Source organism: Anas acuta, chromosome 10, assembly GCF_963932015.1.
Source record: "Anas acuta chromosome 10, bAnaAcu1.1, whole genome shotgun sequence".
Taxonomy (NCBI): domain Eukaryota; kingdom Metazoa; phylum Chordata; class Aves; order Anseriformes; family Anatidae; genus Anas; species Anas acuta.
This window is the reverse complement of record NC_088988.1, coordinates 17,676,691-17,704,198: the sequence shown is the minus strand read 5'-3', so window position 1 is coordinate 17,704,198 and position 27,508 is coordinate 17,676,691. Positions and strand designations below refer to the sequence as shown.

The window sequence follows — 27,508 nt, the reverse complement described above, 5'->3', positions numbered from 1 at the left end:
GGGTTACAGCTCTTACTTTTTAATTGGCAAGCTGTTAGCTTGAGGTCAGCTTTAGGAAGCGCGAGATTGTGTTGCTGGTCCTCGCCCTGTATCACAGAAGCATGTTGTTGTCTTTTTCTCTGCTTTGTTGTTTTTTAACCATCTTGCTGTTACATTTTATTCTGGGGTAGCTTGTACGCACTTATTTCAGGTTGGAGAGTAAGATCTGTTTTTTACTTTGGGAGTTCTTAAAACTTTGAAATGCAGTCTGGGAGGCTGTATACATAACATTACAATCTCAATAGGTAATAATGTAATATTTCATATTTCTTCTTCATGACCTCGTAAGTTGGTGATTCTGAGTGCATCTCTGAATATAGAGCATGTTCTCCAAAATGACAGATACACCAGAATACAGAGGTGGCCCTGTTATGTGTTGAGGTGTTTGCGTGCTGGTAGTGATACTGCTACATAACCTGCAAACCTCTCAGAGAGAGAAGTGTTTCTGAAGAAAACAAAGTGAAAATCTTGCATAATACATGTTATAAGCAAACAAACACTACCGCTGTTCTTAGCGAGCAGTTTGCATGCTAATTCATTAGTCGAACATGCTGTGAGCTTGTAATTTCTGAAATTACGACTTCATTCCTTTGAATTACCCTTGTGGATGAACTGCCAAAGAGTGTTCAAGATATTGGTCGCACTTGTGTATTGCTTTCTGTCCTTTCATCTAGAAATTGGGGCTAAACAAAATATTGCTATAAGCAATTAAAAGCGCAAAAACTAGGAAGCTGGCTGCTGGCTTCCGATATTCTTCCTAGGGTGCAGGTAGCTTTAAAGAAGAAGTAATTTGAACTTTAATCATTTTGAAACTTTAACCTACAACAGATAACACAGCAGGATTTTTTTTCCTGGAATATGAACTTCGGATGTCAAAGCAAGGCAGGCTGGATCGAGGCAACAGGGCTCGTGTTTGTAAGGCGGCCCAAAACCTCTCCTGCGGAATCTCTGGAGCCTGTTTACCTAATACCAATTAACGTATTAGTGCCGCTGTGTTCAGCACCCTTCTGAAGTCAGCTGTCCCTGATGGCTGTTGTTCCGACCTGAGGAGCAATGTCCCAAAATCTGGGTGAGACCAGGTACCTGAGGGGTGCTACAGCCCCGAGGAGGATGGCAGCAGCTCCTCGGCCGCTGCCGTGAGCTGGCCCTGCGGCACGACCGAGGTGCATCGGCAACATCTGTTAACTTCCTTCCTCCCATGGTGACAATTAAGAGTATTTGGCAGCCCTCATTCCAGATCAGCCTCTCTGACAGTCTTGTAATGTCCTCCTTGGCATGGGAACTACCTCTGAATTATTCAGAAGCAATGTGCAGCTGAAGAGGCACGGTCTTGCTGCGATTACTTGGAGAAGGCTTTACAGTATGGAATGCCCCATCACCATAATGCATTGCATGGTCTTGCGTTTTATTTATTTCTTCTGCACCGGATTTTACAGGGTTTTTACTGAAAAGCAGTGGTAGAGGGCTTGGGATCAAAGTCCGTGCCCAGGTGTGCCTGCTGGGCCATGGTACTGGCGTGATGGGTGGGCCTGAAGGGAGGAACGAGACAGCCAGCACTGACCTGAGCGTGTCGGACAGGATGCTGTGATTCTACAGGTGGTGGGTTTTAACAGCAGGCAGATGCAAACCAAGTCCTCTCGGAACTTCCAGATGAGGGAGAGTTGTGGTTACAGGTGACTGGGAGCCTCAGCTCAGCATCTGCGCTCGGCGCAGGCTCGCTGCCAGGCTGATCTGCGTGTGCGCGTGTGAAGTGTCGCTGCCTTTCCTTCTGTTTGTTTACGGACCCAGCAAATGCTGCGAGAACTTGCATTAACCTGTCCCAAATACCACGCAGAAGTAAGCCCTTCATAAAATGTCTCGCTGTAATCAGAGCGGGGGTGTCAGTCACACAGGGCATGTGGGAGCACCTCGCGGTGCTTCGCGGCTGAGGCCTTGGTGCGGGCTGAGGGGAGCGAGCCTCGGTCAGGGCTTGCTGGCCTTGCCTGACCTCTTGATGTCGTGGTTGCTCCGGGCTGAGGATGTGTGACAGCACAGCTTGCCTCTTGCCTTCGTTTTTTCTCTCACTCTGTCAGTTTTGAAGCTATTCCCTTCCGCGTGGGGCTGCGTGGGCTCGTGGCTGCGGCCGCGCCGCCCGAGGTCAGGCCTGAGCCGTGCTGGGAGTGAGATCCCCACAGGTTTTTAGTGATTTTCTTTGCGATGTCACACTGTAGCTGGCTGAGTCAAGCAGCCTGTGAGGATCTTCTGTTTACTTGGCCTTCTGGTTGTGTTTTGGACTCGGTGCCTTATTCCCATTCATTCATGGGGATTTTTCCTTGTTGGAGTCATACTTGGCAGGTACTCCTGGGAGAACGATTTCATGTTGATTTTTGCCTTGAGGAGCTAGTTATCTGAGGTAAACAACTTCCTTACTTGTACCTCTGCTTCCAACCTCAGCTAGAGAAGCTGGTCTCATCAAGCTGTTGGGTTTTGCTCTTAAACTTTTTTGAAATGAGGCAGAAAGAGCAACGTTGTCTTGCTTTTGTTGCTGTCTTGTAATTACATTATACATTTTCTTAGCTAAAATCTCTATAAATTTGAATTAGCCAGTGATGTTTTGAAGCTGCTCTTGTTACAATTTGGCCAAATGCGGCAGTGCTCATCCAGGTAGTAAAAGATACTATTTCAGTGGCAGTAAGTAGCAGGGTCGACTCCCAGGGTAGCAGTACCTTGGAGCAGATGAATAGAATAACTGCGTAATAATAAACTTCCCCTCTCAGTTCTTGTATAATGCAGTATTTGCCTGTAGGCGTTAAGTCACTGAGCATTATATGCTGGAATAGTTCACTTCAGCACTTGCTCCTGAAGCATACCACTTCAGGCACGCTGCAGCGTGTCGATTCAGCAGCCTGTAGAGATTCGGGGACCCTCCTGTGTGTTTCTGATAGCTGGCCAGCTGGGCTCCACTGCCGGGTCTTCTGCTCAATTTTGGGTACACTAGACAAATCTGCTTAATGTTCAGATTATTAATTAAATTATTTTGAGATAGCGGTTTCAGTAAATTAGTTGGATGAATCTTGAGTGCATACTGGGAGAGCTCTGGACAGCCTCATTTCCATTTGCTGCTTTTGCCAGAAGGCTGCACGCAAATTTGGTACCACACGTGTGTGGTCTGGGGATGTCCCACCCTAGGGCAGGGTCCAGTGTTCAGCTGCCTGATGTTATGCCTCGGCCTGCTGTGACTCTCAAGCTATTACAGTCCCTAATGTACCCCACACAGATCGCTTTGTCCTTGCGTCCAAGCAGAATTCAGTAGTTAGTGTAGTTGCTTTGAATCCTTTACAAGCCATCCTTCAGCATGTAATGGTCTCTCTGAATTTTAAGATTTTAGACCCTCGGTCAGTGAAGGGTATTTTCTAGGCTTGTATTGGTAGCTTTCTGGCAGAAAGCTGAACCTTCTGAGGGAAAGAAGATACAAACCATGAGCTGACCTGCAGGTTTAGTAAGAGACCACCTCTTCTAGATGCTGTAAGGAGGAGTCCGGTAGCTGCAGTGGAGGAGAAAGTGTTTCTCCTGGTTCTGACATCGAAGCTCCTCAGTGTGCATCTGTCATTGAGCTAATGGAGGTGACCTCAGGGAACACGTTTCTGTGATCTGCTTAAGTATTATTCTTCTCTGCCTGTTGCTGTTTGGAGCCTTGTAGCCCAGAGCAGTCGAGCAGACCGAAAGATGCTGATGAGTCTCCAAAATATTTGGCAGGTTGTGTGGAAGCATGGCATGCTGCTGCTCACAGCTCATGCTAGTGCCTCTGCACCTTGTCTTGCCAGTGACAGTATCTGAGCTCCAGAAAACAAACCAGAATACGAACAGGTAGTTTGTATATACCTTTGAGAGAGTATGCTATTGGATAAATGAGTCCCAAAATGAATACTGAGTTGTTAAATCCAAACATAGCTCACTGTGCACCCCTTTACTGTAAAAATAACAAATCATCAGTGTAAAAAGCTGCCTGAGATGTTCCTTGTACTTTGCAATAGTATGCGTAATTCTTCCTTCTCCCTTAAAATGCACTCACTCTAGTGACTTCTGAACATTTGGAAATTGAGAGGGAAAAATACTTCTGTGACTCAAATTTTGCCTTGATATGACAACGCTGCATACTGTTATAGCACTGTGTCACCGACGTTCAGTAAAAGTCATGAGTGGTTTTGAACATGTGCTAGGCAGATAAGTCAGGATCACTGTCCATTTTACTACACGAATATAAATTTAACAAACAAATCTAAAACCTTGTGCAAAATAGTAAGTGCTAACTTCAAATCTTTTCACAAAAAAAAAAAAATACTTTTAATGTAGAAGATGCAACCAAACCCTCCATCCCCTCAGCCCCCTCAAAATAGCCACCCAATACTATAAATATAAGCAAGCTTTAGGAATGTGCGCTGACTTTCCAGGTGGCATACTTTTCCAGATTTCGTCGTTTGAAAATGTTCCTATGCTGGAGTTGAAAAGGTCTTAAACTGCAAATGTAGCTTGTTTATTGGACTTACAAATAATAGAAAAAAATGTTTAATGTTGTGTGAATGAAATGGAGGTGTTTTGAGTTTTATGCTGTTCTTGGTTCTTCTGTCTACTTAGCAGCGAAGAAGCAGGCTTGTTGCACAAATGGATGTGAGGGGTTTCTGGAATTACCACTGCACTCAGAGGTGCATGCTGCTCAGCTGCAGAGACAAGTGGGTAAGCAGGAGCAGCTGTAGGTAGGAACTCAGATGTTAAACAGCTTTCTTACTTGACTTCGGTGTGAATATGGTAAGCCTGGGATTGCATTAGTGTCTCTCTTCAACCTAAGACTGGCATGGGTACATTTGGGGTGGAGCTTTGAAGGTTTAAGTCAACTCTGATGGAAGGAGACTATGGTGAATAATTGCATAACCCTCCTTCTTTTCATTTAACTAATATTTTCAGTTAAATCAGTTATCAAGTTATGAGCAAGAAGAGTATTTGCTAGGCAGAACTGCTGTGTCTGTGAAAGCAGACGACTTGTCTCAACTTTATTCTGTTTTGGAGCAGGCCCTGCTTTGGGTCCCCTGCGAGGCTCGTTGGGTTGTTGTGTGTGCTTCTGTGGCACGCGTGAGCCCGGCATGCTCACAGCCATTTAGCCGTGCTGGGAAAGGGCTGCAGTGCGAGTTTTTAGCTCAGAGCCAAGTCTTCAGATGGAGATTTTTTGTTTGAGCACACATTATCCATCGGAAGTACTCGATAGCCTTCGGGGAGTATGGTCATCTCACCTCTGCCCTGACAGCGTGCGCTGTCGTTTGTTGGCAGATCAGAGGCTGAGTGTTTGTTTAATAATATTTGCTGCACTGACAAAGTAGCAGCGATGTACTAGTGATGTATGAAGAGCTTCCATGGTGGTGTATATTCATGAAGCCAAACAGGAAGCCGACCTGCCATATTCCTCCAGTCTGGTTTAACAGTAAACACCACAGTTACAATTGCAAAACTGATCTCATTTCTTAAAAACAAACAAATTTCCTTACTTCTTGTGTTGATACAAAAGGGTTTTTGCAAGCCTCTGAGGGGATGTACTGACAGTAACTTTTGTTACAGCCTGAGCACTAACTCAGCTGTTACTGTGTTACGGGGAAAGTTCAGCTAAAATAAACTACTACTGATAGTTACTTTTACTTCTTATTAAGCTCTTGTTTAAAAATCTGTTGTTTGGGCTCATTGAATGAGAGTTTTTTAAGCAAGGGAAACTGGCAGGCTGAGGAATTACTAATTCCTCCCTATAGGAAGTAGATACTTCTATAACTTCTCCGTGGTTTTAGCTGTTTGGAATTTTACCTCAATTTGTCATTACAGAATGTAGAAAGTGCATACTAATAGTTGCACTCTAAACCTAAGGTGTTGTGTTTTTTTTTTTTTTTGTTGTTGTTGTTTTGTTTTAATATGAATCAGTCTTCTAGATTATGAGTTTGCAAAATGCATAGCTGATCTATACATCCAACCATATTCCAACAGACTAAAGCTTTTCTAAAAGTCAGCTGAAGAAAAACCTCGTGGTAGTATTTTACATATGCTCGCTAGAGGAGATGCTGGAATTACTGGTGTGTTTCAAGATAATTAGATATCACCAGGAGTTGAAGCCCTTCTTGTCATTATGAAATAAAACAGATATATCCTATCTCTATCTACTCTTCCCACTTTTTTTTTTTTTTTCCTGCACAAACCTTTCCCTCCTGCTTCATCTTGTTCTTGTTAATCCTTTTCTCTTTCAGCAAAGTTGAGGTAGCAGTTTCTCTCTTCCCCACCCCCCCCCCAACTCCTCTGTTAACAACACACATTAACTTTCCTTCCTTTGGCAACCTATTGCCTGGGAGAATAGAAGCAGAAGACTTGGTACGCATACGGCCTGGGTTTAAAAGCCAGTGGATCAGTTGTGGAGTCATATTTGAGACTGCTTATAGGTATGATTCATTCAAGCATTTAATTTCTAATTAAAGTTCTATAGGATCTTTTTCCTCTTAAAAGACAAATTTCTCTAGGAAAAAAAAATCTCTAGTATATCTAGAGTGTGTTTTAGAAGACAAAGCACATGTTCCAATTTATAAACAGACAAAAATGCTCACTTCTACGTTGTCTGAGAAATGCAGTCTTTAATATTAGTTTCTGACCAAAGAATACGCTTGGAGTTTTAATCAGTTTAAAGAAGATAATATTCATCCAGATTGAAGCAAAGGATCTATAAAATAATGATTAAAAAAATAAATGAAATGATGGAGACAATTTAAATTCAGTAGTTGGAATAGAAAAAACCTGCCCACATTGCTTCTTACTTCTGTGTTTTAATACGGCTGCTTCACTTTGGCCATTTCCTTTCAGCAGTGTTATTTTAGTGCTTTTTATGATGCAGTTAAACCCATAAGTTAATTTAAATCCAGATCATAGATAAAAAGCTACATTGTTTTGGTGTGTCTGGGGGGAATGGTGTTTATTGGGAAGAAGAAGGAAGGGGCTACACTACCTATGTTTTCAAATATTTACACAGGATAGAAATTTTACGTCCTGTAATGCAGATTTTTGTGGCATCTTTTGCTTCACCACATTTGAAGAAATGTGTATTACTATCAGTTGACCATACTGAAGAAATGTGTATTATTATCAGTCCACCATAAATTTTCAAAGTGTACAAACCCCATTCATGAAAACATTGTCAAGTTTAATGTCAGGTTATTTTCATCTTGAAAGGCGTTGGTCCTGAAAACAGGATCTGGGTTCCTGCATCACGCAGGTGTTTGGGAAAATGCTGCCCTCCCTCAGCGCGAAAAGGCAATTCTATTTACAGCACTACAAATGCTGCTCAGGAATGTCCTGCTTCTCGTGGGTAACTGCTGAAAGCCCCCCAGAGATGGCTCGTCCTGCCTTCTGGGCATAGAGGTGCCAGCTGAAGGTGTTTGTCCTGCTGGCAGCTGCTTGCCCCGTGCTGCCCTGGTGGATGTGGCAGTGGCAGCTGCAGCGCTCAGGGAGCCCCTTCGGAGAGCTGGCAGCTTGGCTGGCCGGGGGTTGCTGGGTTTAACTTCACTATCTTTGCCTGAGGTGGATTAAGGAGGCTCACATAATCCTTTTATAGCAGACCTTGCGAGCACAAAGCCAGGGAGCGGTGACAAACACCTGGGCTGTAACGGAAGAGGGCAGAAATAAATCCCATTTGTCTAGCTTGTTGCAAAGTGAAGTCCTCTGTTTGTATCTTAGGGAACTGCTTTGTGCAGCAGATAGCCAGATTTTTAGTGATGCTTACTGAACATATGGTGGCAAAACACCTGTGTTTTTTTTTTTTCTGCATGTCTATTTTAATGTGAACTCTGAGAAGGTGGCCTGGTGAAGCTGTATTTCAAACAGGTAAACTTACCTGAAGGAAAATGTGATCAAAAACCCCACCTCCGAAAGCTTTTCTGTTTCTGTTAGGTTACTAATATGGAAATCTTTTGGGCTGTTTCATTTTAAAGCTCCTTGGGGACATATGTGGCCGCAGTACTGTTGCTGTGTGACCTGTGGTATATTGATATGGTTCAGTCACCAGGGATATGGAAAGTGATGGTCAAAGTCTCCGAGGCTATTGAAAGTTGTTTGCTTCATTATGTGCAATTTTAGTTTCTTACCAGGGCCGATGTAGCAGTCATCGTGAAGCTTAATTGCCTATTAAATCACCTGCAGATGCAGTTAGGTGTTTCCTCAGTAGCTTAAAACCTAGCACATATTAAAAGAATTTGTCTGCTAGAGAGGCACAGGTGGTAGGGAGAGGACCTCAGCAGATGCTTCGTATTTACAGTTCCCTTCACATCTCTCATGTTTGTTTTTGCTTGAGATTGAAGGTAGGCAAAATAATTTGTGCTCTTTACAGTGTCTACTCTTGTTCTTGCTTTGTTACTGAATGCATGTAGATGGTGATAGTAACCTAGAATTTATTTATTAGGCTTGTGGGAGGTAAGTATTAAAATCGAAAGGGAATTCGGGAGGCTGTTGGATTCCCCATCTCGTAGAGTGCTGGTGTTACTTTTGAACTACTACTGCTAATAATAACGGGGGGAAAGGATTGGACTCCCAGTGTCTTTCCTTTGTCTCAGTTAGAGTTTTGTCCAAAGACCCTTCAGGACCAAATAGCTCACAAATAAGAGATGGACAAGCTTTCAAGTTCATCAAACTTCTAAAGGATCAGAAATCCCTGCTGTAATTCTGTTTTTTTTTGTTTGTTTTGTTTTTTTGTTTTGTTTTTTGGACAGTTCCAAAACCAGTGCCTTCTTCTTATTATTAAAAGGAAGCTTCAGACCAAAATTGTTCTCCTCCTGTGCAACACTGGTTTTCCTAACTGGAGCAGAGGGATGGATGCAGTTAGGGCTCTTAGTATTGATGCTTCCAAGAAGTTAATATGCCTAAGGTTCCTCCTTCCCTGGAGACTGAAATGCTATGTTGCTTCTCTCTGTTGCATTACATTCTTTTGTTGTTGTTTTTCCTTCAGAGAATACTTAAAATGGTAGGGGAGACTAAACAGTCAGATGGGAATTATTCAGCCAAAGAGAATTCAGATACAAAAGACTTATTCAGTGCTACAGGAGTACCTTGTAAATATCCCATCCAAGTGTGGGTATAAAATCAATAAACTCTGAAATCAGAAGTGATTCATCTTAAAACATAGAGTTTGGGGAGACAAAAGTTGTCTGTGTGTTCATTGCTTGCTTCTGCCCTCAGTCCACAGAGGTTCTCAATAATTTAAGTTTTCATCACTCCAAAAATAGGGCTTCTTTCAGAAAGTCCTGTAGAATCAATTGTAGTACATGAGCACCATACGCTTTTTTTTTATTATTATTTTTACGTGTAGTTAATATCCAGTGTTTTAAATTCTCTTCAGTGATGTTGCAGATAGCCTTTCCAGTGCAGAGATATTGATGTGCCAAAGGCAGAAGAAGCTCTCAGGGACAGATGAGCAGAATTTTTAACTCAGTCGTTTTGAACAGTTGGAGCAGAAGCTATGGGTAACACCCTTACTAGAGAAATTAGAACATGCATGCCTGCGTAATTTCTCTTGTGAAATGAAAAGTGAAGAAGAGCCAAAGGAGAGTGGAATTATAATGCAATTCTAGAATGACAAAAGCAGGAAACTTTTCAATTAAGACTTATTTCTCTGGTTAGCATAACACTGCATGTTGGCACACGATGGCAACACTTAACTGCTATTCTGTTTATTAATAATAATAACAAAAAAATCAGAATTATCTGTATCTTGCTGGCGGCTCTGCTTAGTGTGACTGCTGCCTGCTTCGCAGCTGCCCGGGGCAGGGCGGGAAGGTCCAGGCTAGGTGTGAACCTGGGGCAGCCACTGGCAGGGCTTGCAAATGGCTTGCATCTGCCTGGCTCCCTCCAAGCTGTCGAAACCTGTAAGCACAGTGGACCAATCATTTAGTCTGCATCAAGATCACAGTGCACAGAAACAATACTTTTAGCATCTCCAGCAACGTTTTGTGAAGCAGTGGGACTGCCAGTGTTGCTCCTGGTTCCAGTTTGGGACTTGTAATAGTGAGTTTTGCTGCTTTATATTCAGGCAACTGAAGTATGTAGTCAAATTTACGTGATGAACGTGTATCTTCTCTGTGCAGTGCATTTGAAACAGAAATAACATTTTGTTTGTATGTGACTGTTTTTAATCAATTGGCAAACATGCAGAAGGATCTGTCCTCCAGAATATCGTCATCTTGGACACGTAAACTAGTTGGAGAATCTTGAGTTGCACCTGTAGAGCCCACAAGTTGTGCTGCGAAAGAAAGTGAGGTGTGATCAAACTGAGAAAGAAATCTAACGTCCTGTGTTCCGTATCACTTGCATTGGTACAAAAGCTGCAGCTTTCCACCTAAACAGCGCCAGTCGAACAGCCTTTGTGTTCCTCACGGTGTGATTTGGTGACGTTACAATGGGAAGTTCTTGTGATTACAGCTTTTTGACCCGCATTTATTTTTTAATGTTGCATCATTATCTCTGTCAGGTAAACATAACAAATGCTATGATCCACTGTATTTAGTGGCATCTGTTTTCTGGTACTTCAGTTCTGTTTGTTCTGTAAAACTCAAATGAACTCAGCTTACAAGGTTTTAAAATGGGATATGATGCAGCTAGTACTTTGTTTTAAAACATAGAGAAAGCCGAAGATGTTTTTTCCAAAAGGTGAAGATTTCCTGCAATACAGGACTAAGATGCCCTTGTTTATTGCTATTTGCTGTAATAAAGAGAGTAAACTAATGTTCCTGTGCATGGCAAGGAACTCTTCGTGCATCCCAAGTAGGTCTTGGGTGTCAGTAGCTTCGATACAACTATAAAACCAAATAAAATATCTCTGTATAGTGTAATTGGGTTTATTACAGTGTAATTTCCTTCTAAAAACAAGCCTCCTTTTAAGGACTTTTATCTTAAATAACTAATGAATGTAGTGGCGTTAAATAATAAAATACTGTTAGGATGCCAAAAATAACTTCTCAGTCTCTTTGATCTTCATTTCAGCTAAAGATATAAAATTCCACTAGAGACTCCAGTAAACAGCCTCCATTAATCCAAACAAATTGTTTTGAAAAACAGTGACTATAATAGATGTTGATTAAGACAGTGAATAACCTTGAGTTTTAATTTTCAATACAAGTTAACTCCGCATTAATTGGAGTCACGCTACTAAGTCGTGTCGTACTGCTCTGAAATCTGCGTGTTGCTGCTTCTGTTTGCCGTGGCTTTAATTAATCATTCTCTTACTTCTTGGCCGCAGTTTTTGCTGGCAGGGAAGTGCAGTTCCAGGTGTAGATGTAAGCCCTGACCGCTCCTGCCGGCCGCCTGAGCGCCGTGATCCTGCGCAGCACAGGTGGCCCTGTCTGGGCAGCGTGGGATCCCGGGGGTGCCGACATACGGGTTATCTGCGCTGTTCTGCGGTGTTCTTCCTCTGGTAGTCTTAAAGCTGGTCTTCTATCAGTGAGAAAGGTCACGTTTCACTTTTTTCTGTGTCTGCATCGTGTAGTACCAGCCGGTGTGCATGCGATGCAAGTTTCTGTGTGTTTGCGTACTGCTGAATTTCTTGTCTTTGCCATCAAAGTGTCTGTGACTCCTGAAGAGTAAGACTGATCCCAGTTAGAGATGCAGACAGGTATTTTATGTGCTCCCAAGGAATGCACCGACTGATACGTACAGGCTCCCTCGGGGGGAAGCCGTCCCAGCAGGGCTCCTGCCATCCAATACCCTGACAGCAGTGTGTGTGCGCTTCATCTTGTTAAAAACACTGCTCTGGGCCAAATCGTGCACGCTGTGGGTGCAGCCAGGCTGCTCCAGCCAGTCCAGGCTCGAAGGCTCCCTCGGCAGGTGCTGGAGGGGAAGCTGCTCCCAGTGCAGGTTTCAAGCAGCTGGATTGCTTCTCCCTCTGGGTCTCCCCGTGGACAAACTCCTTCAGAGGCACTTTTCTCCCTGCATTAGCTGCAGACAGCCTGTGGTGTTTGCCAGCTCAAGCTAATAGACTGTTAGCACTGTTGCCCTGCGGGTGTTGGGGGGGAATTCCCATAAATGCTCGGCAAAGGTGATGCAGGTATTGTATTCCTCAGTCTCTTGGGGAAAGGCACTGGTGTTGTGGTGGCACATGGCGCTGAGGGGCGCAAGGCAGATGGATGGGTTGGGTTCTGTCCTTACTCAGGCTCTGTTAAAACGTCTGAAAGTTGTATTTAATCTGTTTTTCTGACACCTGTGTACAACTTGCAGTGATTAACGTGTGGTTTATGTGGATGTGTACGCGGTGGGGCAGCGCTGGATTCCCTGTCTGATCTAAGGACGCGCTCTTAATGAACTGCTCCCTTGATGGTCCCTCAGAGCTTTAAGGAGAGATGTGTTTGCACTTGGTACTGAGAAACAATCCATTTAAAAAACAAAAAAAACTACCTGTAACTATAATGATCATTGCAGGAAGCAAATGAAATTAATTTAGCTACTCAATGCCAGAGTTCCTCTGCATTTTACTGGAATTAAGAGGTTGTTTGTGTCTGTTTTTTTAATACATTGTTAGTCAAGATGATGATGTGTTTGTATTACGGAAGCCTAGAAATTCGTGGCACTGTATGACGACATTGCTATTTCAGCTCTGATCACAGGCGATCTGAATGTAACTTACCACACGTGCGTCTCCCAGGCAGGCTGGGAGCTCCCATCTGCCAGAGGCAGTGCTTAGCTGCCTCTCCGGCACTTACTCCTCTGAGCCACCACTGCTGCTTGTCTGCTTGCTCCAAGGAGAGAATGCATGCTTAGCTGGTGTCTTGTCTAAACAGTAGACGAGGCAGGTTTCCTAGCTCTAGTACTGGCACAGTTACTGCAAACTTTTTTTTGCAAGCTCGGTGCTGGATACAGGCTGATGCCTGAAATGACCCTACTGGTGCCAAGGGGCAGGCTGCAAAGCGTTGGCTGAAAACCTCCTGGTTAAGCTGTTGAGCAGTGTGTACTTTGAGCTCGCAGCTGCTTTCTTAGCTGAAGACTGAAGCGTTCCTGTATAACGCTGACTTTAAAATACATGGCGCGACTTCTAACGTGAATCGAAGGTACTTGGTTTAGATTTGCTTCCGTACTTTCAGCAAATGCAGTACAATACTGATGTATGATGCAAGTTTGTATGGGGAGACTAAACCTTACTAAGCAGCGTGAATTCATTTTTTTTAATTGCATTGTACTCATAAATTGAGCTTAAAAGTTTTGTTTGATTAGAGTAGTTGCAATTTCATTCTTCTGTGTTTTTTTTCCTGACTTTCTGATCTTTTTTTTTTTTCTTTCAGTCTCCATGAAGAAATCATTGACTTTTATAAGTATATGTCTCCCAGACATGAAGAGGAAAGAATGCGGATGGAAGTGGTGAACAGGATAGAAAATGTTATAAAGGAGCTCTGGCCTAATGCAGATGTGAGTAGGATACTATTCTATTTATTAAAATATAATAGCAACGTTATGTGCCTATTTAGTTTGTAAAGTACTGAATAATGAAAACACTGTTTATTCTTCTGAAAAAAAAAGGCTTTCTAGTCAAATGAGAGAGAGGTGATGTTTATTTGTAGAATAATGTAGGTCATCGTTTTATATCACACCTAAGAACAGAAAGAACAAAGATGAGCTAAACCTGCTGTATCAAAGAAAGGGCATAAAGTATGGCAATGTTCAGTTTCATTAATATTCATTAAGGTTAATGGAAACGTATCAGGCATGCATGCATATAAAAAGTGATGTTTAAAAAAAAAAGCTTCTGAAACTCATAGCTTGACTGAAAAAGTCTGTATTGCAGGACTTCTAGTCCAAAGACCTGCAGTCTTGAATAGGTCTGTGAGCTGGAATGCCAGCAATGCCGTGCTATCTAGGCTGCTGTTTTTAATAGGCAGGGAAACTAAATTGAAATATCTTACAAATGTAAAGAAACCAGGTTTCTGTGTGGGAAGAAACATGCTTATGGATCTCTTTGCTGTATATTGAGCTTTAAATCTCTAATGCCTCTTTCCACTGAAGGTAGATTTTTGCCAGGACTTTGTACAGTCAAAACAAGATTTTCTCATCTGCACAGCTATGCTTCTGTGTGTGTGTCGGTGGGGGGGTTGTTTGTTAGTTCTGTTTGTTTTCAATAAAGAATGGATTAAAGGGAAGCCAGAGAAGTTTCTTTTACATCTTAAGAACTTTTTTATGCAGACAACATTGGATTTTTAGCATAACTGACTCTAGTTTAATTGCATCCCTCTACTAACATGGTGTTCGTTTCCAGAATGCAGATCTGTAGCCTCAGTCATTTATCTAAAGATAAATATAGATAACAGTAGCTGAAAATAAGGACTTGTTAACTAGAATAGCAAACCAAATTAAGACAGCAGAAATCTTTATTATAAGGAATGCTCTTTGATCCTGCCACAGTAAAAGGTAATGTTACGACATGAGTGACTTTAACCCACTGTTCATTTCAGATCTTTTTAACCTGTTTTTTGGAAAATGTTTTTAGAATTTGGCAGAATGACTGATGAAATTCTGTGTGAGCTGTATATGTATGTGTGTTTTTTTTTGTGTGTGTGTGTAAAATACACTCTTGTGGTTCATGTTACAGACATGTTAGTGATGTGTAACATGGAAGGAGCACGTTGCTCCATCACAGCTTTCATTACAGAATTACAGAGGATTGGTATAGTCAGTATTACATATTTGGTAATTTTCTCTTTGAGGAAAAGCAGAGATTTTTCCAAGGGAACTGTGTCAGCCACCAGCATATCTCACAGGTATTGTATAGCTCTCCTGTAACCAAGAGACCCAGTGCTGTAGGCGCTGCTGAAGAGCAGGAGTAGCAGGGTGTGACAAGAAGTAGCGTAGGAAACTGTGCTGGCATTGAACAGTTCTAACCATGATAGACCTTGCCAAAGTCTTGTAGTAGTGGATTTCACCCCCCAAAATTTGCTTCAGCCTAGGTGCTACTATTTCCAGACAAGTTTGTATGCTGCAGGCTTCCTAGCATAATGGGGCGAGTGCATTTATTAGCATGGGATCTTCCCTTGTTACTGCTGACATTTTGAGCAGTACACAAGGGCTTACTGCTTCCCAAGGTACTCTAAGCATTTGTAGGACAGACTTGACCTGTAAAAGCTAGCTAGGTATTCTATATTTAAAAACAAAACCCAAAAAAAAGTATGACTTGAGAAAACAGTTATCTAACCTACTGATACTGTTTTTCAAAGCCCATAATCTTTTTAGGAATGGGAAGCATGCCAGCTTATAGCCTGGCAGTTACTGTAATGTCATTTTTCTAATTCTTTACAGACCTGCTTGGGAACTAACTGCTGAGCTAACTGTCTTCAACTTTGATGGTCTTTTGGATTTTTTTTTAGCCATTTGAGTTAATGACTAACCTTTCAAAAATCTGTATTGGTTTAGCTACTTGGAAGATTTAAGTTTTGAGTACATGCTTTGAGAAGGTGGACTGGTGTCTGGTCCAATGTCCTCAGCTTCAGCTGTAGTGTAAGGTGATAAGTTAATGTTTAAGCTGTTCATTTTGACTGATAGATGCAGCAAATCCAGCTAAAATAAACTTTTAAGTTAAACATACACGTTTAGTTTGTAGTTTTTCGCTAAACCGCTTTAGTAAGACACTCTGTAAAATTCAGATACCAAGAAAAGTAAAATTGGGCTTCATGAACCTAACTGTAAAAAGAGAGTGTAGAATGTGTGCATGCACATTTTTATATTTTTCTCCTGTTCCACTTAGGGAAAGGCTAAAAAAACAGATGGGGGGGGGATAAAACTAGGTGTCCTAAGCTGTTACTTTATTTATAGAAATTAGCAATTGTGTCATTTGCTCTCTTACTCAAGGGAATGTGCTTAGAAGGAAACATTCCTAGTAAGTGAGAACTGTTCTTGGCATCAGCAATGCTCTGACCATAAGAAAGGCTTTAATTACACTGAAACTGAGCAACCCAAAACATTAAATTAAGGCATTTTAAGACAAAGTTTTTTTGACCAGTTGAATGTGAAAAACTGAATATTGAATCAATACTGACTTAGACAATGGGGTTTAGGATACATTTGTCATAATGTCTTCAACTTTGTGTCTGAGTAGTCTGTGGCCTTGGAGATGTCATGCTGCATACCTCATGCACTTCGGTTGTGAAAATGCTCTGATCGGCAATAGAACTAGGAAGATGAACCCTATTTATTTTCATGGCCTTCAGAAAATTCAGTGTTTGAACTTAACAGCATAGCAGAAAGAGGAGTTTTAATTGGCTATGGACAGATTGATAGATTGTTTTGATTGGGGGGGGGGAGGGGATTTTGGTACCAAGGACTTCACAAGATTTTGTGGGTTTCCAAGTTCTGTTCTGCATAGTGAGGATATTTTTGGACACAGCATCCGTAAAACTCCTTCAGGAACTTTGGAATTTAACACGAACAAATTTGCGGAAGTGTAGGATAAATACTAACAATAACATACAGCACCAAGAGTCCATTACAGTCCTCTGAAATAGTAGGGATGCAAATACTTATCTCTGTCCACATAGAAAAAAATATAATCATCCGTGTTGGCACTCCACAAAAAACAGTGTTTATGTCTCTCATGACGTAATAGTATCCTGCTTTTGGGATGCTTTAAACATGAAAATGGCTACACAGCCACTGTGGGTTATGATTCTAACTTGATAATAAATCCACATGTTTTTAAATTTCTGTTCTGACTTCCCCACTTTTCCCTTTCAATCTCTACCAATTTGGTGAGAAAGGGATTGAAGTGTGGGTGTGGGTGTCTTTTATAATAGTTCAGTGTTTCTCATACTCCAAATTATTGTACAATAGCAGATGTTCTCTCATTCCTTTCAGTAAAGGTCATATATGTTGTATCAGTAAGTTTATGAATACTTTCAGGATTGTTTATTCAATAAAGGCTTTCTTTGCTCTTCAGTTGAAGACACTATTTTGTTTGATAATGCGAAAGCATATTTAGACTTCTGAACCCATCACTGTTTGTTTTATTGTGCAAAAGTACTTTTCAGACTTCTTTGGTGTCAGAATAAATCCTGGTTTGACTGGACCCAAACAGTTTGACAGAGAATGCTTTTTTTATTATCCTGTGTTAAGAAAAAAATAATGTTTTTATTACATTCCTAGCTTTGTCATGCCTTTATGCTTTTGTCAAGGTCTAGTAAAATATTGATACTAGTGCAGTAACATCTCTTGCAGTCTTTTGTAGTGTGAAGAGCTATGAACTTTCAACATAAATTTACTGCAAGTGTGTGCTTTTTGTTGGAGGTGGAGGTGAGAAGGGTTAAAGTGTGAAGTAACGTAAAATAATCAACAGGAAGCACTCATACTGCTTCTTAGTCTCTTAAACTATCAAGGCACTTATTTACAGAACATCATTTTTTCCCATCTCCCCTTTTTTCTTATCCCAAAGGAGAAAAACAAAAAGTGGGTCACTTGACATACAGATAGTGGAAATCAAGCTAGTTTGTGAGACTCATTAGAGCGGAATACATAACTCTGTTAGGTGGCTCCAGGAAACACATCAGAAGACAGTCTGGTTGAAAATTAGTCCAAATGTGTAGGTATTTTTCCTTTGAAGTCTCACCAGTCCCCCTTGGAGACTCAGCATATGAGTCTGACCTCCCAGTGAGGCTTGGCTACATTAATGAGAATGTGGTTCTGGACAGCTTACAAAAGATACCTGGCCATTTAAGCCTCTGGTGCTAGGAAAAATCCAGCAAGGTGAACTAAATCTGTGTGATACGAAAATTCCTGAAACTATTTTGTTGTTGTTGAAGCGTAAATACCAGAGTTGTGCTACCTGCTCTATAATTCAGAAAGAAAAAAAATACTTTTTTTTTTTTTTAAAGTATGCAGAGCAGTGGAAATATATTAAACCTAAATTTGAAAATTCGTTTAAAAGCTAAAGGGTATACTTTAAGATACAAAAGCAAGAAAACAAATAGAACTAATACTGGTTTTGGTTTTGTTGTTCTGTCAGTCATTGGGTTTTGTTTCATTTTTTAAATCGTTTGGTTTATGGCTTTTGCCAAGTTTTCATGGTGAAAAGTTCTGCCATTACAAAGAAGATTTTGTAGGAGAAAAGTCTAGGTTGTAAACATTATTATCTGTACTTATGTGGGTGATAATAATGAAGATTAACTGTTTATACGACACTGAAGATGTAAATGCTGTGACAGTACTTCTGTTCGTAATGTGCCTGTTAGCAATACCAAAATCTACCAATGGAGGGTTGCAATAGCCGTCCCTCCATGCAACTTAATAGAATTTGTTTGTCTTCTGAAGTCTGAAAATTTGTTTTCATATATACTGTTCTTGTGTTTCAGGTGCAGATATTTGGAAGTTTTAAAACTGGTTTATATTTACCTACGAGGTTAGTAACTTTACAGTGTAAATTCCACACAAGTAAAAAGATACCCTCAGGAATCTGTGCCCTTGTAGTGATTTACCTGATCTCCTAATAGCTGTTACTTGTGGGTATGCTTGCTGAATTAAGACAGGGTTACGCTATTAACACTCTGCAAAATGAACAGAAACACAATAATCAGAACAGTAATATGTGTCTATATAGATTTTACAAGGATCAGAAAAAGATAAGAATTGTCAAAAAAGAAAAAGGCTTATTTTGTGATTTGGCTTCATTAAGTGACTGAACCAAAATAAGAGGTTAGTCTTAAAAGGGAAAGCTGGATTTCAGCATCTCCACAGTTAAATCAAAATATGTAACATTACCTTGTTAATGTTAGCATTGAAGATAAAAGATTGCACATAGTACTGTTTTGATTTGTCGTATTTTGTGAAATCTGTACAATAGTCAATCTCTGCCTTTTCAAAATCTAGTCCTAGTTTTCACTTAAAAAAAAAAAATCAACAACTTACTGTTCATTGGTGTCCTCTGTATAGAAAATGTAAATATTTTTTGACAAAACAGAAATAGAACAAATGGCTTAAATGGCTGCAGAGGATAAACACGTTTACATAGCATGAGTCTGAGGTTAACACTTGAAGTTCAGTAAATATTCCAAAATATTCTTTAGGAACATGAGGAATTAATACCTACTACAGACTGCAAGTGATACCTGAGTGGTTTTGTCTCCTAATGAAAAGAAAGTATCTGTCAGATCAAGAGAGATACTGTGTGGGTTGTTTTAGTCTAAGGAGTTGTGGGAAAGCTGAACTACTCATTTTTTGTTTGGGAGATTAGAAGTAAGGTCTACAAATATACATTGTTTTCACATTTAGCACATTCTTGGCCTTTTTTTTTGTAGATTATAGAAGGGCTTGATTGAACTCATATGCTGGTAGTTCAAGAGAGAGATTTCTGTCCTCATGAGTGATAGCTATAGTTCTTTACTGTATTTACTTTTTTGAAGCTGATGCAATAACAAAAAAAGTTTACTCTTTTCTGTTTGATTTCATGTACTGCTTTTCCTCCGTATCAGTTTCAGCCGAGTATTTGGTGGAGAACAAATGCGGATATTCTGAAAACAGTACGGGCCTACAGAAAAAAGTGCCTGTGGCAGTACTTTCCCAGACTTTCAAATTAACCAACATCCTCGTGTTGGTAATTAATTCAGTGTTGCCTTCCAACAGAGCTCCCCTTTGCCACAGTTTTTGCCCACTCATCAGGGAGTCAATAGGTAATCTAGATTTCAGGTTCTGAGATTCAGAAAGACCTACAGTGTGTTTTTAATTCTGTTACTCTGTTAGAGTTTGTCTGATATTCTTTTACTTCAGCTGATACTGAGGATTAGCATATATGCTTGTTCAGCTGCTGGATCTCTGTGTTATCTTGCAGGTAACACTGAGGTGAACTTGAGGTGATGAGAGAGCTGCCTTTTCTGTCCTGGTGTGCATCAGAAAAACATCTCCCACTGCTAACCGTCAGCAACAGGAGTTGGTTTAACACTCATTTAGTTTAGGTAAATTAGGAGAGAATTGTTCAACACCATTTCCTGCTCTCCAAGCAGGTTTTAAACATAGTTTTCTGAAACTCACTGAACGCTGCGGGTCCTTGTCAGCTAAGTGGTATGCAGCTGAACTGGTGCTGAACTTGCCTGTTGCTGACATGAGTTGTTGGCGGGAGATGTTTTGTCTAAGGCAGATGTAGTTTCTTTGAACACTTTGAGATTATTAAAGCATCATTATATGTGAATGGGTAGACCTGTAAAAATGGTGCAGGAGGAAAAAAAGCATTCCTAAATTTGTTGGCGTTTTCTGTTGTCAGTAACAGGTCCCTATTACTGCAGTGGCTGGCTGCTGTAACTGTGGGGTTGTACGCTCACCACCTTTATGTTCCCAACCAAGCAGGAGAGATAGAGGAAAGAAGTTGAGGAGCAAAGAGGAATTAAGTTTACAGTTCCCTCTGTATGAATGTCAGTGTGCATAGGTGGAAGCATAGAGGGGCAGAGGCACTTCTTCAAGGAGCTGAGTTAAGGAGTGAGGTTAATTAGAAGATTTGATGTTATTTAACAGCTTGTTGCTTCCTGAAGTCAAAGTTGCTGTGTTTTTCTCGCTTCTTCCCTGCTCCCCATCAGTTGCTTACCACTGCCCACTCTGATGCTCTGATCACCCAGGAAACCCCCTTCAAGTTATGAAAAGGCCCCCAGAATGCTTACAGTTGTTTTTTTTTTGGGGGGGGACGGGGGGGGAGTGGGTGTTGGTTTTCTGCCAGGCAAACCAATTGATTGATATGTATAGCTCTCCTTGGTAATCTGAAATGTTCTATATCTCCCCAAGTTTAAGGGCTTATCCCTGCCCCTTTCCTAAGACAAAACAAGAATAAATTTCTTGGTTAAGCTATCATTCCATAAACTTTCTTCCAGTTATGTGTGGATAATATCTTTTTGGTGTATTGGTCTTTTAATTTGAATATAACCCTTGTTTTCTTTCTGTTTCAGTGATATTGATTTAGTTGTATTTGGAAAATGGGAGACATTACCTCTTTGGACGCTGGAAGAAGCTCTTAGAAAGCACAATGTAGCAGATGAAAACTCAGTAAAGGTTTTAGATAAAGCAACTGTAAGTTTGGGGAAGGAGGGTGTTTCCTTGTTCTCAGCTAAATTTCCAGTCAAAGAAAGATCTTTCTTAAAAGGATAAATTATCATAAGAGCAGAATATATATGTATAGATTCAAAACAGAACTTTTTTTTATGTAGTGCAGGTTTTTTTGCTGACAAAATAATTGATACTGTCCCAACAGAAGCATTTCTTCTGCTGGGGAATATTTTTGGATTTTCCACACAGCACATGCTTGCTTTCAAATGTAGTTATGCTAGTCATGCTAGAATTAATGTGATCAGATTTGGAATTTCTGGACTGAGTTAGTACATAAGTAAATGCTATATATTTATTGCAAGCAAGCAAACACAATGCATTTTCATATGTAAGTAATAAGTACAGGCATATATGAACATTTAGGGGTGTTTCTTGTGTAGGATAGGATCAAGTCCATTATAACATCCTACCTTTTGCTTATTATAAAACTATGGTAAGGGTTTAAACAGGTGTCTAACTGATGGCTATTATTAGTAAAAGAGATAATTTGGAAGCCACGCAGATGGAGATACATTAGAGTGCTCTCAGTACTTTGCACTTCTTATTTAAAGATCATTTTGATGAGGAATCTGTGTTTTTTTTCTTAAGAGGATGTCTGTTACAATTTATCTTTATTTCTTAAGCATTTGTCTCCCTCTGGTGTTTGTTTTTCCCAATAGAACTATGCTTCTGCACCAGAAACTGACTAAAAACAATGCAAAATAAATAATTTGAAGCTGAAGTGTTAAGTTCAGTTAAAACAGAAGAGCAAATTGGAAATAGCATATATGAGTTTAAAAATAAAATCAACATCTATTTGAACAGATTGGCAAGGAGAGTGAGCTCATAACTAGATAGAAGTCCTCCTGTTCTCTTTATCCACTTCCTCTGCAAATTCATAAAATATTTCAGTTTTACTGAAGTCATTAATGAAACCAAATGTGTCTTGGGAGTCTGTGTTGACTTAATCTATCTTTCTTTTGCAGGTACCTATTATTAAACTGACAGATTCCTTCACTGAAGTAAAAGTTGATATCAGCTTTAATGTACAGAATGGGGTTAAAGCAGCCCAGCTCATCAAAGATTTTATCAAGGTTAGGCAACACTATGATAGAGCTATAGAGCTGAACATATGATGAGTTAATTTGATTCTGTTTTACTTTGACTGCATCCTTACTACAGATACACTTTGACTCAATTATTTTTTGCTGTTACTGTTGTATGAAGTTCCTAGGTTTCTGCTGCATTGCCCTAAAAGGCATGTAGATAGCAAAATGTACAAAGAAAGTACACATGGAGAAGTCATAATGATACAGTGACTAAGGAAAACACACTAATACTGACTTTGGATGTTCTCTTCTAGCTGTGGCTCCTTGAACATAAATCAGTATCACTCTGCATTCCTGCAGCAAGGAGGAATAATCTTGTTCTAGACTGAGTATCTGTTGTTCCAGTGTACAAATGCCAATTAAGTAGAAAAAGTTAGATTTAACAAGTTACTGTTCAGGAGTTCACTGACAGCTATCTTGTAGGTACCATTGCCAATATTTTTGTTTAATATATAGGATGTATTAAAATGTGTTTATACTCATTTACTTTTCTTCCTCTACTCAGTGCATTGTACACTCATGGTTAATGTCTTAGAGCAGAAAATTTTACGTGGATCTCCATGCTTTGTGTAGAGATATGAAGTGCATTTAGTGCATCATTTTAGTGATTTGGTATTGCTTTTCTACTACTGAGTGCTTTATTTTGTGTTTGGTTTATTTTTTTAAACAAATTAACAGACAGCAGGAAAGTATTTCAACAGTTAGGCAAATAAAAGTTCTTCAGAAAACTAAATCTGAGTAAAGCAAACATTTTAAATCATCAGGATTATAAATCATGTGCATCTGCCTTGGTAATGTCATTATCACAAGACACATACCTGGAATTTGGTAGTTACTTTCAGTTTTTACATCTTGTGTGTTATCACATTGCCTTGTGATGGACAGGTAATCTGTATTTGTTTTTTCTGCAGCACAGAGGGTGGTTACATTTCTGTTATTCTCTGCAAGTTTATTTTTAGTTAAGTCCATCAAGCCCTGCATACTTGCCCAGTTGCCTCTATAGGTACCTTAAAGGAGGCTGTAGCGAGGTGGGGGTTGGTCTGTTCTCCCACGTGCCTGGTGACAGGACGAGGGGGAATGGTCTAAAGTTGCACCAGGGGAGGTTTAGGTTGGATGTTAGGAAGAACTTCTTTACTGAGAGGGTTGTGAGGCATTGGAATGGGCTGCCCAGGGAAGTGGCTGAGTCGCCATCCCTGGAGGTCTTAAAAAACATTTAGATGTAGAGCTCAGTGATACGGTTTAGTGGAGGACTGGTTAGTGTTAGGTCAGAGGTTGGACTAGGTGATCTTGGAGGTCTCTTCCAACCTAGATGATCCTGTGATTTTCTGTACCCACATACTTCTTAGCTTCAACATAGGAGATAGTCTTCTCTTGAGCCTAGGGCATTTGTTTTTCTGGTGCTTAAAAAAAAAAAAAGAGAAGTGCTGGTGTGCTGCTGTTGCCCAGGTTATTTGTAACCTTCTGGAGAGGCTGCTTTGGCTTTGCGTCAGGGCACAGTGAGAGTGGGCTGCACACCTGGGGAAGGACAGGGTAGCCCCCGGGCAGGATCCCTGCCAGCCAAGGGTGCAGCCCGCTGGTGCCTGAAGAGCGGAGCAGGTCTGGTGACAGCACTTGGGCAGCTCACAGTCCGGCCAAGCCCAGAGCCAAGAGGTGGAGGCTCAGGAAACCAGCAGGTAGGGGCAGCATTAGCAAGGGGCTGGGTAGGGTGCAGCAGTGGCTCTTGCAGGCACCAAGGGGAACCACTGGGATGAAAAGCAGCTCTTGAGCAAAGCAGGGGACCGCAGCAAGGCTTCTCGCAAGGTGTTTTCTCCTGCAGCTGTGTTGCTGGCAGCCCAAGTCAAGGCCACACAACTGGCCTTGGACACAGGCAGCTGTGCTTGCTGTGGCGGGGGAGAGGTTGCTCGCAGCAGGTAGCATGGACACCCTGATCCACATCTCTTAGCTCTGTGATAATAAGAGGAGAGATGGTGTTGAGCCCTTTTTACCCATCCCCTGTGAGGAGGGTGTGCAGAGTGCAGGTGTCGCCCCAGCCTCCATTGCTGTCCAAAAGGTCCAGGTTCTTCCACACGCAGCTTACTCACCCCCTCAGGGAATCTCTGCAGACAAACTTTTTGAAGGGCTGTTATGATCTCCAGGCATCTCAAGTACTCACAGGACAGAAGTCCCAGTTCATTTTGGGATGTCACCTTGGATGTAGCAGGCAGTTTCTGTTACAGACTTGATTATCTCCACAGTTATTCCTTTGTTTTCATTCTCATTTGTATTATAAAAGCAAATGTATTTACATATTCAAATGAAGTCGCACTGATTTTGTGAGGTAATAGTTTTTCTTCCATTGTTAATAACTCTAACCAGAGTTGAAGAGGTAAAATAACTATATTGATCGCAGGCAGAGCACTCAGCTTCTGTTATTAAAAATAAGAAGTCAGAATTTTATCTAGCTTTGAGACTTACAGCACCTAGCTTCGATATGCTTTTAGCATCAGCTGTATGTATGCAGTCCTAAAGCCTTTGTTCTTCTTTTTCAGAAATACCCTGTGTTACCCTACCTAGTTTTAGTATTGAAACAGTTCCTGTTGCAGAGGGACCTTAATGAAGTATTCACGGGTGGAATTGGTTCTTACAGTCTTTTTTTAATGGCTGTCAGTTTCCTTCAGGTAAGCTGAATGAAATCTAATGCTCTTGGTGCAAAAGGACTCTATGTTAAGGAATTTAGTTTTTAAGCTTAATAACTTAACCTCTCCTATTTGTGGTTTTGCACACCATTTTCACTTAAAAATAGAGGCATCCCACTTGCCTTCTACTCTTCCTTCCATACTGGTACTACCAGTACTAGAAGAGGTGTTTGGAACATCTATTAGTGTATCAATACCAGGCATGTTTGACGTTCATGGTAAAATAACTTGACTACTGAGTAATTTCTCTTGAACAAGCTGCAAAGGTTAGTGTTAGATGCAGCTGTCCTTTATAACACTTGTTCTCCAAGTCACGTATCCTGTAAGTGCTTTAATGAGTGCAACATAATTTTGTTTGCTTGTTTTAGGTTTTTAAGCTGGTACAAAATAAAACATTTTACATCTTTGTTTTAAATATATGAGAACAAAATGTGTAAGCTAAAAATATATTGTTGTGTCTGGGGGAGAAAAATACTGCAGAAGCAAGAGGTAGTCAAGTTCTGACTTTACCAACCTCATTTTTATTCTTGTACTAAACTTTATCTTATAACTCTGTGTGTGTGTGCATTTATACTTTTGCAGATTGTAGTTACTTTTAAAGCTGAGCCTTGAACTGGAGATCAGTGTTTGCTCAGTGGTGTTTTCAATTGACTGCTGAGCAGCAAAAGAAATGAAGGCAACAGGCATATCTTTGTGAAAGAAACGAGAATCTCTCCCAGTCTTAATTTTGTCTAATTGTGACTAGTGGTATATCCATTCACAAAAAACAACCTGATATCCAGTCAAGTTCTGTATCAGTTAAAACCTAGTTCATAATCTCTCAGACTGCATGATTAACAGTAGAGGGAATCATTTATATAGCTTTGTATGTTAAAATCTTGCATTTGTGTTCCAAACACAGGTTTTTGAAGCGCAGACTGATTCTGGAATACTCATCTGTGCTTTTTTACACAAACTATGCCATTGGCACTGGAAGTTCACTTACTGAACTGAAAGTTCAAATACAAAATATATAAATATTAAAAACATTTTTAAAAATCAAATATAGAAGCAGTGATACTTGCCGGCCTTATTGTTAAGAGGTAATGAGTTTATAAAAGTTCTAACTGCATCTTGTTCTAAAGATGCAGAACTGCTTTGTTAAGAATAGTTACTACATTGAGATATGTTTGCTTTATTATGTATTATTTATTAGGCGTACTTGCTTGGAAATAGAAAAGGATATAAAGGTAAACAAAACAGAACTTACAGGCACTTGAAATCTTAAGGAAATAATTTTTTTCCTCTCTTCTTAATAGCTGCATCCCAGAGAAGATGCCTGCATGCCCAATGCCAACTATGGTGTTCTTTTAATAGAGTTCTTTGAATTATATGGACGTCACTTCAATTATCTGAAGACTGGAATCCGAATAAAGGATGGTGGCTCTTATGTTGCAAAGGATGAAGTGCAAAAAAGTATGCTGGATGGCTATAGACCATCAATGCTGTATATTGAAGATCCATTACAGCCAGGTATCCTCGTAAACCAAAAAGTCAATAAGTTTCGCTTTATCAACTAAGAAAACAGTTAAGGGAATGCTTAATTCAAAGGAGTTAAACCAAAGAATAGTGCAGTGACCACGAAAAATCAAACAAACGTTTATGTCTGTGAACACAAGATACATTCCAAATAGCATGGTTATTTTCTTTTAAGATATCGCTAGCAAAAATTACCGTGTTACCCAAGAGCACGCCTATATTACAGTCAGGAGGTGGAGGTGGGGTATAAGAAGGCATGAAAAAAAACTTTGCTGTCCCCTAGAGTGACGATGATGACAAGGCTGCAGCAGCACAAGCCTGGGTATGGGCTAGATATACAGGTATATACATCTGCTCCCTGCCAGCCTTGTGCCTGCCAGTACCACAGTTGCACCTTATACTGTATGTCTGTGCTTATGTCCACCCTCCTCTTTGATTCTATAAAGTCATGTAAACACACAGTGATTTCCTTCTGTAGCCTTACTCTTACGTTAAGGTTGATTGTTGACATGAATAGGCAGATCCTGAAATGGTGAATCAAGTGCTGCTCTTAGGAAAGAGTTAACATACTTCCAACCTAAAAAATGTCAGCCGGGATAGTATTTGTTATATGTGCAGTATACAGTTAATATTTTTCTTCACGTATTGAATTTTTACATGCAGAATTTCCTTTTTGTACTTCCGTATATGTAAACAACTATAGGTTTTCTAAACTCTCTTGTATATTTAGGCTTCACTAATACCCTTGTATTCTAAAAGAAGTTACTGTAGTGAGATGGGACTTGAGGCCAAGTTTTAAAACAATGTAACTGTCCCATGTCTGAAAGGAGATACAGACATGAAACTGAAACCATGATTATTTATATTTTTATTTTAAGGTAATGATGTTGGGAGAAGTTCATATGGTGCCATGCAAGTGAAACAGGCCTTTGATTATGCCTATGTTGTTTTGAGCCATGCAGTTTCCCCAATAGCTAAATATTATCCCAACAACGAAACTGAAAGGTAAATTTTTTGAGTCTAAATCTCAGACATTAATTGCTTGTATTTTGGGTACCTAAAATTAATTGTGTGGGGTATTTCTCTTTTTTTTTTCTT

At 40.3% G+C, this 27,508-nt stretch overlaps 1 protein-coding gene across 2 annotated transcripts in view; it reads left to right on the top strand.

Moving 5' to 3' along the window:
• TENT4B (terminal nucleotidyltransferase 4B) overlaps nucleotides 1-27,508 on the top strand; it is a 38,498-nt gene that overhangs the window by 6,359 nt on the left and 4,631 nt on the right. For both annotated transcript variants that reach the window (XM_068693577.1, XM_068693578.1), the window contains exons 2-8: nucleotides 13,353-13,476; nucleotides 18,399-18,445; nucleotides 20,973-21,093; nucleotides 22,095-22,202; nucleotides 24,746-24,874; nucleotides 26,191-26,404; nucleotides 27,289-27,415. In XM_068693577.1, the coding sequence (XP_068549678.1) occupies nucleotides 13,353-13,476; nucleotides 18,399-18,445; nucleotides 20,973-21,093; nucleotides 22,095-22,202; nucleotides 24,746-24,874; nucleotides 26,191-26,404; nucleotides 27,289-27,415 (870 nt within the window). The remainder of the gene's footprint in view (nucleotides 1-13,352; nucleotides 13,477-18,398; nucleotides 18,446-20,972; nucleotides 21,094-22,094; nucleotides 22,203-24,745; nucleotides 24,875-26,190; nucleotides 26,405-27,288; nucleotides 27,416-27,508) is intronic.